The sequence below is a fragment of the Condylura cristata genome, unplaced genomic scaffold, assembly GCF_000260355.1.
Source record: "Condylura cristata isolate star-nosed mole 26May11 unplaced genomic scaffold, ConCri1.0 scaffold00001, whole genome shotgun sequence".
NCBI lineage: Eukaryota > Metazoa > Chordata > Mammalia > Eulipotyphla > Talpidae > Condylura > Condylura cristata.
Window position 1 is genome coordinate 57,058,184 of NW_004567102.1, and position 11,456 is coordinate 57,069,639.

At 35.0% G+C, this 11,456-nt stretch overlaps 1 protein-coding gene across 1 annotated transcript; it reads left to right on the forward strand.

Moving 5' to 3' along the window:
* On the forward strand, window positions 1-7,383 carry LOC101637114 (amine sulfotransferase-like). The gene is made up of 6 exons (XM_004674096.1): window positions 1-142; window positions 678-886; window positions 2,343-2,469; window positions 3,315-3,409; window positions 5,404-5,587; window positions 7,262-7,383. Exons 1-6 carry the CDS (start codon window positions 1-3, stop codon window positions 7,381-7,383), a joined length of 879 nt encoding a protein of 292 aa, XP_004674153.1.
* The last annotated feature ends 4,073 nt before the right edge of the window (window positions 7,384-11,456 follow it).

The window sequence follows — 11,456 nt, forward strand, 5'->3', positions numbered from 1 at the left end:
ATGGACAAGACAGAAGACTATATATTTAAATTTAAAGGCTATAATTTTGAACAGGCTACACTTAATACTGATGTAATAAATAATCTAGATGATTTTGATATTAGAGATGATGATGTCTTCATCATTACATATCCAAAATCTGGTGAGTTTGGGGACTGAGGATCTGTTATTTTCCTTCACTCTGGTTTGGTGACACATGTGCACAAATCCCTTTGGTGACACATGACACAGTGTCATGTCCCACCCATGTACTGTGTGCATCCACAGTGGGTGGGAAGAAGTACTACAATATTGAAAAATAGAGCGTAAAGTGCTGAGCTATTGACTTGTCTATCCTACTCTAGATAGGACTCTTAAGTAAGGGAAACCAAGGGTGTCACCAACAACTACAAATAGGAAGATTGCACAAGGTACAGGAATAAAAGAAGGTACTGAAAAATTATTGTGAATCACTATTATAGGATATGAACAATCACATCTCTTCAGAGAGAAGAAAGAACTAAGAGATCTTGATTTTATCTTTTTAATTTATAGGTCAATCAATTCTACAAGTTCAGTGGGCTAGATGGTTTAAAAAATTTAAAAATTCCAAACATTGTTTAGAATGATGTCATTACTATGGATATATATCATTTAAAATTAATTCAGCGTTCATATGAGATTATTTGCTTTTACAGGTACTATCTGGACTCAGCACATATTAACCTTGATGTATTTTGAGAAATATCGTACAAGAACTGAGAGTGTGAGTGTAAATGATAGAGCTCCCTTCTTTGAATACACGAACCAGAAAATTGACCATCACAGCAGACCTTCCCCTCGGCTTTTTTGTTCCCACCTGCCTTATTATTTAGTACCAAAAGGTCTCAAGAGCAAAAACGCTAAAGTAAGTCTAAAAATAACTGCATAAACAAAAATACCTTTTCACTATTGTTCTGCACTGTTCATGCAAATTAATTCAAGTGTGAGTAGTATATCTTTATGATATAATAATATAGAAGTGTAAGTATATCCGTAAACTGGGTCAATTCTCATATTGTTTGCAGTTCAACTACAAAACATGTAGCCTAAATTCTTTGATGAGGTGCATAAAATCCTATGCTCAGTGGTTAATAAGATCTCTTGATGTGACTGTATTTTTTTAAGGTGTATTGATAAGGTAGGTTGCAGCAAATGTATCACATTACATAAACATTGTTACAATTCCTTGTACATTTTTCTTTTTTGAATTTTCATAAAAGTGGAATTTTCAGGTTAAATTATTCAAATTATAATGGTGTTTTTTGATAGTCCCTTCGTGCATTCTATAATCTATCAACTTATGCTCTATTAAAAAATATATAAAGAAAGAGAAAAAATATATATATATATATATGAAGAAGCTTTTCTTCTCCCTTTCACCGGTGATTAGAATTATGAATCATTGCTTAGTTTATACTAAGCAAATTAAGATATGTCTTCATCTTTTTCTACATTTAACTTTTCTTATCAGACTTTAATTTTATCAATCTGGTAGTTAGAAAATGATATCTCAAACTGATCTTAACTGCCTTAGTCATTAATGTTTAAGCACATTTTGATACATTTTCAGACAGTATTTCTTATTGAATGAAATTATTTCTTCTTTTTTCCAATTCTTATTTGACTGTCTTTTTCTTAGTGATGTTTCATTACTTGTCATATGTTACTTCTCTCATTTTTTTTGCAATCAATGGTATATCTTGATCAACACCCTTTTAATTGAATAGAAAAGGTTTTTATTTTATTTAATTTCTTTCTTACTTAGAAATTCCATTGGTCACCAAAGCCAAAAGATATTCTTCATATTTTGAATGTCAAAGTTTTGCTTTCATATTTAAGTCCGTAATACATTTATAAATTTTGTGAGTGTGTGATGTGAGGCATGTATCAATGTTCATGTTGTCTCTGTATAAGTAATGTTGTGTCCCAACATCAACTCTAGATATACTTTTCCTTATTCAATAGTCTCCAATTTTTCTTGGATGTATTTAAACATAGCTAATGCATTAAAGATAGTATGTTGAAATTGATGATAAAGAAGAATTTCCAGTATTTTCAACTTTTAGGAATTTGCCTTTGATCCTTGCATTTGGGGAATGTCATATGAATAAATTAATATATTACAACTGACTATGTACTGGCAAATAAATTGGTACAAGCTAAATTTCCATTGGAAGTATATTGTATGATACAAAGTATGAAGCAGACTGAGTGAAATATATTAAAATACATTTATATAGTGCAATGTTATATAGTGTTAAAAAGCCTGAATATATATAAAATGAAGAATTACTAAAATTATTTTATTATGTTTTCTGCAGATTATATACATCTATAGAAACCCCAAAGATGTTTTGATCTCATATTATCATTTTTCAAATTGGCTGATTTTGTTAGAACCCTCAAAAAACATAGAATGCTTCATGGAAAGATTCCTCAATGGAAAAGGTGACTGTGAATTTGTTTATTCAACAATGTGATTTTGAGATAATTAACTATTTAGTCACATTCTCTACTTAGGAAAATTTTGGACAATGGAAAAGGAATGATAAAAGGCAAAATGCATATGTAATTCTTGCTTGTCACTGTAATGTATCACCGTTGGCCTTTGATTTTCACCTGGACCACTTGGCCATTTCTAAATTACAAAGACATATTGTTTTGGACATGCTGTGGCATATCGTAACAGAATGTCAGAGTCAATCTATTCAAAACATTGAGATCCCAAAGCAGGTTCCTATGTTCCAGAAGAGCAAATATCCATGAAGGGCTTTGATTTATCTTCTGGGACACCATTATATGGCAAGCTGTGAGGGTAGCACCCACAGAGAAGGTTACATTTCAATTCCACAGACATTTTAGGTTTCATATTACTAAATTGATTATATTTCAGTTTTGGCCTGTAATTTTTAAAGCTTTATTTTACAGTGCTCTCCATATGTGTGAGGTCTTGTATTAAAATAAAATATAAAGAAAAAATAGACAATAAAAGCAGAAATGAAGACATGCTTTAAGGTAGAAGAGGTATAGGAATACGCTTACCTGAAAGAAATGGCAAAATTAGATTTGGGAGCTTCTTATTTTGTATTACCATAATCTGACAGACATGGAGACATTTCAAAACAGGCTTGTATTGAATCATGAAATAGTTCCCTCAGAACGCCATTTTAAAAAGGCAGCACAGATGTGTATTGGAGGCGACTTTTTCCAGGAAAGAAAAGAAAGAGTACAGATTGTCTTATATAAGTGGAACATATTTACCTTGTTATTAATCTTCTCCTCCCGCCTCCCAGTGGTAGGAAGTCTTTGGTTTGACCACATCAGAGGCTGGTATGAGCACAGACATGATTTCAATATTCTCTTCGTGATGTATGAGGAGATGAAAAAGGTAAGAGAAGAAGCTTTGTTCCATGCACCATTACTTTGAAACCTTTTCTTATCTTGCTTCAGTTATCCACAATCTCCTATATGGTTTCATATTAATTACTCTCAGACTTCCTATTGGGTTTCTAATTTCCTGCTCATCCCTTCATCACTGCTTTCCTAGGACTCTCATGTCAATGTACAGTCATATTTAACCAACTAGAGCAAAGGAGACAAATTCGAATGCCTAGAACAACTGGAGATAAAGGAGAAAGGGTGCTATGGAGCTTGGTGATAAAACCACTAAGATAGAAACTATGTGAACTGTGAACTGAGTTCTTCATGTGCATTGAAGAGAGTTTTGTAAAATAGATTTCAGGTGTAGATTTCATTGCACGTCGTGTATTTGTCTCTGTTTTCCAAAACCTCCATGCATTTATTATGCTAAAATACCTGTAACAAATTTATAAGTTTAACTATGTTAAGAACACAATTTGTGGCACTAAGCACATTCAAACTAATGTGCTTGCATGTCACAACCATCTGCACAATTATTTTCATCTTACAAAGCTGTCACTTTCTACCTCCCAAAATTAACTTCTCCCTATCTTTAGCAGCCACTATATTTCTGGTCGCTATGATTTTGAATACTGCAAAAGCTGATATGCGTGTAAACATTGGTCTTTACCATTTTCGCTGACATTTTAAGTTAGCATTTTGTTGTCAAGATTCATCCATGCTGTAGCATATGTAAAAATTCCTCCTCCTATTCTACTGTATCTAAATGTTAACATTTTGCTTATCGACTCATCTGTGAAGATCCCGCTTAGATTGCTTCCACATTTTGGTAAAACAAATATTGCTGTTATCAAGATGAGTGTACAAGTGCCAATGAGTTCTTTTTGTTCAATTCTTGGAGTAAATATCCACTACAGGATTAGAAATTCATATAGTAGTTCTATATTCGATTTTATCAGGAATCGTAAACTAATAAAAGTTTTCTATAGTAACTGTACTATCTAATAGTCCCACTAACAGTGCAAAAAAATTCCTGTTTCTCCACAACATCTTCAATGCCTGTAACTTGTGTTTTTCATTTGACTGCTTTACAAAACATATCGGACCATACAGATATACAGATGGGAGAGAAGCAGAGGAGAGAAACTTCATGCCCACTCCAGTGTTCAGTAAATGACAGGCATAGCCCTTTATTATAAAATAGGCTTACCATCTGATATTTCATCCTACTGTAAGCCAATGTAAGTTTTCTTTCTTTCTTTTTAAAAAGATTTATTTATATATGCATACAGAAATGGACTATAGGCCAGAGGTGCAGGGATGAATGAGATGATTCACCAGAAACAGAGTGGGGAGAACAGGCAGATCTATGAAGCACACTGCTGAGGGGAGCAGGGTATGAGACAGGAGAGGTCTGCTGCTCCATGTGGGTCATATTTCTGGCCAGGAATTGAACTTGTGCTCAGACCATTGCAGCTAGTTTTGAGTGCTGCACTTTAACCCTTTGTGCTAACAGGGAGAGCCCAATGTAAGTTTTCTGAGGTGTTTTAGGTTGATTCAAACTAACACGCTGCTTTATTAGGTGCATCAAATGCTTTTCAACTTACAATATATATAGTTTTTATTTATATGGGTTTGTCTTCATGACCTCTTTGTTAAGTCAATAGACTTAGACTGTTTTGTTCTTCCAATGAAATTGTGAACATTAACAAACACATACTGTTCTCAAATTTTTCAAGCACCCCAGCACATGTTCTAAAACACCTAAGACATTATAAAAGATTGTCTGAATGAATGATGTTGAACTGTCTTTATAAAATCAAGGAATAGGAAGCTATAAAAAACTGAAAACAAAAGCACACATTTTTAGAAAGGATAAGTATCTCTCCTTGTCACACTTGAGATATAAAATACCTTCAGTTTCAAAATATGGTGAAGATATTAGGTAGTAACCATATTCCTCATATATTGCTTAGTTTCTTAAACTGATGATTCTTTCAGGATCTCAAAAGTTCTGTGCAAAAAATCAGCAGATTTCTGGAGAAAGAGCTGAGTGAAGAAGACTTAAACTCTGTTGTGAACCAAGCTACATTTGAAAACATGAAGACTAATCCACTAGTAAATCATGACGCTATAGTAAATTATGATATTGGAATCAGAACAGATGGAAGTTTCCTGCGCAAAGGTGATGTTCAGTGGCTTATAGGAGAAGTATCACGTGTTCACTGTACCCTTGGCCACCACTCTACTCGAGGAGGGGTTCCAGCACACCTCTCAAACACTGCCCATTGGGCCCTGGAGACAAGGATCCTAGTTGTACATGGTCTGAAAGGTTTCACGGGAAACTGAACTGTATTGTAGTACAGAGCCTCAAAATGGAAGTTGAAAAATAAATATTAGTTTCCCAACTTCTAACCCACGTGATCCTACACTCAAAAATCTGTCAGCAACAACTACCTGCAGAAAATGAGCATACATAACCAGGAGAATGTCAAGATAATAGGAGAAAAACAATTGGCATGTTCAACAATAAGAGTTTCTGTGTGAACATTATTACTGGCAATAATAAATGGCAAGTTAGCACCCTCTCAGGAGAAGTACATAATATCTGAGCCTGTGGAGCACTTCAGAGCAAAAAGTGATAGAAACAGAACAAAAGAAGGAACATTTTGTTCTAAAATTTTCAATAGCTAGGGAAATTTCAGTAAGATCTATTAAGAAATAACAAATACACAGTAGTCTAGTGAGCTCTCATGAGGATATAATTAGTCTAGTAGTTCACTACTAGTAGACTACTGTAGATATTTACATCAAATATCATGTGGGGAGTCCGTTTGCCTGATTAAATCCTCATGAATCAAATTTCTTCAATATAAAGAGTAGGTTATTAATACCTCACAACCCATTCTCTTATGAATTTCATTATTCAATAGCAAGCAATTATTTTTCATTGTGTTCCTATAATTTATGAGTTGTTAAGAACATATTTTATTCCTAATATTCCTTAAAAAAAATCAAAACTTTTCAACTTTTGATACCCATGATTCTGAAAGAAACACAAGCTATATATTTTTGTTTTATTCATAATGTGTATTTTAATGTACTTAGAACATTAATGATAATGTACATTGGTTATTTCTTAATGTGTGAAGATCTCACTGAAATTTCTCTAGATAGTGAAAATTTTAAAACAACAATGTTCCTTCTTTTATTCTATTTCTATCACTTTTTGCTGCTTAGTGATCCACAATATTAGATATTCTGCACTTCTCCTGAGAGGTGCCTAATGGTTCCAAATGCCAGTGATAATGTTCACACAGAAACTCTTATTGTTGATGATACCAAATTGCTTCTCACTTATTAAAAATCTGGTTCTATGTCAGTTGTGAACACCTGTCAGTTAAAACTTCAGCAACGGCAGATCTTGGCACCCTCTGCGACTTTTACTTTATTACTTAGAAATCCGTTCTTTTTTTACATTTTAAAACTAAAGAAATACTTGTCTTTTGTATTTTTGACAGTGGTAATTTACCAAATATGCTGCCTGGGATTTCTAAAAATAACCATTGTTTCATAGGTTGTGATTTTGCTTTTCCTATTAGAAAGATTAAATGGATGCAGTGTTGGTAGCAGACTAAGTGATATGGCGGTTGACTGTGTGTATGTTCTCTGTTGCTCATTCCTCTGCTTGTTTGTTACCCAATGTATGTGTGAGGAAAAGCAGCACTTCAAACCCATGAGAACTAATTGATATTAAGCTTGGCCTAGAGAAGGGATTAAAAGATTGAAGGAGACTTTTGTCCTGATAATGCTGCCAGTCACAGAGATGGTGTATTTTGTGTGTGTTTTTTCCCATTAGGTACCATTGGAGACTGGAAAAATCACTTGACTGTGGAACAAAATGAAAGATTTGACAGAATATTCCAAAGGAGGATGAAAGATTTCCCCTTGAAGTTTATCTGGAATATGGATGAAAACTAGAGTCAATGCAAAAGAAGTTCATCAACTAATTCAGAACATATTTCCATATACAGATTCATTTGTGCTTCTCTTCTCTTTATAAGCAAATTAATACTTTACTTATAAATTATCATTGATAAAATTGTGATTAAAGTAGATGTGATGAATTTGATGAACACTGAAAAAAGGTGATAAACACTGAAAAAAAGAACTTTCAAAATTTAAACTTATTTGCAGATATCCTGCTTTGCTTACTAGCAATAAAAAGGGAAAAGAGATTCATACTACATGGTTTGCAAAAGTCTTAAGTTTCCTTTCCTGTGTAGTTTTCCATTAGGTACATTATAAAATTTAGGAGCAATCAACATTAAAATCAATTTTGTTTCTACACTTTAATTTTTTCAATTAAAACTTATGTCAATGTTGAAATAAAACAGAAAATGCAGGTTTGAACACATGTGTCTGTTTAATAGTTTATGAGATCACTAGTTTTCATTACAGATCAAAGAAAGGATCAAACAAAATCAATCATTTAGCTAGGTCACTAATTTAACAGTTTGCATGAAAAAAGTTATCTGTAACATCACTTTTAAACTAATTATAAATGCACTTAATAATAAAATAGCTAATTAATATAATTTTTGGTAACTGGAAAAATATAATTGAATCTCTATAATTCTAAAATGCAGAAAAACTTCTAAGGCCTAAGTAAATAAAAGACCCATTAAAGAAAAAATTGAGGATCTTCTACTTAGTGCAAAAGGTTAAGTTTCAGAACTATGAGGCTCTCTGTAGTCACAGCAGCACAAGTTCTATCCCTGGCTAGGGAGGTGACCCGCATGACTCAGCAGACCTCACCTGTCTACAACTGCTCCCTGCTGCAGTGTATTTCAGTATATTGGCCTGCTTTGTTCCCTACTCTATCTCTGGTGAATTAGACACCGCTTATCCCCACCCCTCTCCTGGCACTTCTGACCTACACCACAGCTCTTGTACACATAAATAAATCTTTTAAAAGAAAAGAAACAATTCAGAAAATTGACAATTGTAAACATATAAATGCAACAGTTCCTCAACAGCTAAACAAACAGAAGCAACCTAAGTTCTATGTACAGAAAAATCAATAAAATATAAGAAAACACTATGTGTCAGTGAGGATGTGTGAGTTGCAATTACATGGACATCATTATGAATCTTGGCAACATAATACTCAGTGGAGAAAATGACAAAAATTATTATATGATATCACATGCACTTCAAAAACAAGTAAATTAATTCATGACTTTAGAAAGAGTGTGGTTACAGGGGGAATGGTGTAGCAAGTTCTTGTCAAACTGAACCATATTGCTCTACGTTTGTTTCCTTTGCAGATATATAAATGCTTCTGTCTTTGCTGATTTGATGACGACTTTCATTAGCTTTACCACTCATGTGGGAAGGAAAGTCTCCCACAATGCTGTTAGCAAACTTAGCAGCCATATGTGTAAAAATAAACGCCTCAAGAATGGACACCAGTCACTGAGACGAGTCTAAAGGATATTACTACCCATGTTTTATGTACAAGGAAGTGGTTGCTATAATTTTTGTATACAGTGTTTGCAGTAGAGTTGACACAGTTAATATGACTACATTTACATTACATTATAGAAAAACCTGTAGTTTTCTTTTCTCCAACACTGTTGACTTTCTGGAGTAATCACACAACCCTTTCCTAGTAACAGCAAAATCTTACCCAATGTATTGACCCAAAATGGGCGGCTGGCTGAGTTCCTGGAAACCCCTCATTGCTGGACAAACTCTCAGTGAGTTTGTATTTCTGAGTAGCACATCAATCCTGTCATTCCTAAATTACACCAGAAGTGAATTTCCGTCACCCGTGGGTCTGCAACAGTGAGCAGTGCAGGGCAGCCTCACAGCCGCCCCAGTCTCACCCTCTGCAGCATACATGGGATTTTTAATTTTCTGTTTTAATTCCTTCCTTTGGAACATCTGTGCATCTCTAAAAGGGACACATGATGTCTTTTCTTTTACTCATCACGTCCTTCAATGTTGGACCTTAAGATGCAAGAAATATAAGACATGCCCGAGCCAAGATGCTTCACGACTCCCTCACCACGCCACTTTGCCATTGTATTTGTGGCACAACAGCTCTCACAATTGTCCTGTGACTTGTCACAGCCGAGGAATAGCAGGAAAGAGGTGATGTTCAGTGTGTGGGGGGGCTGCCTGCGACTCTTCCCTCAGCAACCAGGTTTTCTGGAATTGGTGCTTTTCAGGGGTTGGGGGAAAATTGGGTGGGGGGAGCAAGAATGGCTGAGAGTGACACTTTAATTCTTGCCTTTCATTCAACTTTACTTCCTATGATAGAGGGCTCCATTGGCCCACGTTACACAGGGTAAATTTTCCTTCAGCATGTTCAAAAGATGAGTTCTCATTCTCTCTCAATCCTGGAAAATTGTGATTGATTCCGTTATCAAAACAGTGCTCCATCTATGTGCATAGCACAGTCTTTTTAATTTTCAGCCAGTCTATTCAGTGCTCAACTCTCAATAAATGAAGCAGCTTGAAATTCATTTTTCAGTGAGGAAACCTCTAGCATGTTAGTGGGGCTTTAACTGCATCTCTTAATTGGGAGTTAAATTATCCCCCACACTGGCTTCTGAGGAGTTAAGAAACCCTCTCTTGAAAACAAAATACTGTTTATTACTATTTCGCCTTCATTTTCCTAGGTGAACAGTGAGATTTCTAACATACACTTTTGAGGTCACAACCTCAGCAATGCAGATTCTAACTGTGGTTATGAGGCTTAACGTATACCAGGAAAGCTAGGTGATTCTAATAGTGGTGATTTTCCTGGTGTTACGCATTATAACTCTGCTCTCTGACAACCCTCTGCGGATGAGGTGAGTTCAAGCAAAAAGTCATTAAATGTTTGTTGTGTACATACTGATATCTTAAAAATTCTTAACTGAGGAGTCCTCCCTGGTAGTGCAGTGGATTAAAGCACAGCACTAAGAAGCTAAAGCCACTTCAGCATGAGTTCAATCCCCATCTGGAGGTGACCCACATGGTGCGGCAAACCTCTCCTGACCTGCCCGCTGCTCCTCCCAGCAGTGTACCTCTCAGATCTGCCTGCCCTGCTCCCACTCTGTCTCTGGTGAATCCTCTCATTGCACCTGCACCTCTGGCCTTTACCCCAGTTCTGTATGAATAAATAAATAAATCTTAAAGAAAAAAATTCCTAAATATGTGCTAATTCTACCTAATGACTTAGGGGATTCACTCTTGTATTATACTTTCAGGAGTAGATTTCTTAGCAGAGCTAATAAGGAATTTTTCTCTTGGATAGGTGCTATGAAAAGGCATACTTAGGACTTTCTGCTTCCTAATTTTATCTGTGTTTTCGATTTGGCTATCACTCAGAATTCTGATTTTAAAAGCATGAACAATTACCTGAAACTCTCTAGAGCTTAACTTCCTCATTTGTGTTTTGAATCCTGATATAACCCCACTCATGGGATTTTAACAAAAGTAATCTTTGTTTCTCAGTATGTTAGTTTCCTCATGTATAGAACACTGCCTACAACAGAAGCTCTAGCACATGGGGTTTTGAAGATTAAATGGTTTAATAGGATCCAGGTGTTTATATGGGAAGTGACAGGTCAGTGGTACTTGGCACTTGTTTAACACTCAACATATGCAAGTCATTATTATAAATCACCTAGTAACTGACAAGCATTTTATCTTCCATTTTCTATGGGCAAATAATTGTGGACAGCACAGATGAGTATCTCTTTAAATGTAAAGTTATTTATTTTTCAACTTCTAATGTTGACCTTGAAGTAGTAGAAAATCTAGTTGATTTTGAAATCAGAGCTGATACTGTCTTCATGGTTACGCTCCAAAGTCCAGTGAGTTGACGAGTGGGGACATTTGTTATTTCATCCTGGTTTGGCAACAGATGTTCTCCAAACAAAATCGTTCTCCCAACATTGTCATGTTACATTCATGTACTTTGTGCATTCAGTATTGTCTGGGAAGACCTAGGCTATGATATGAGAAAATTTGAAAATGAAGGGACTTTTAGCTCTTTA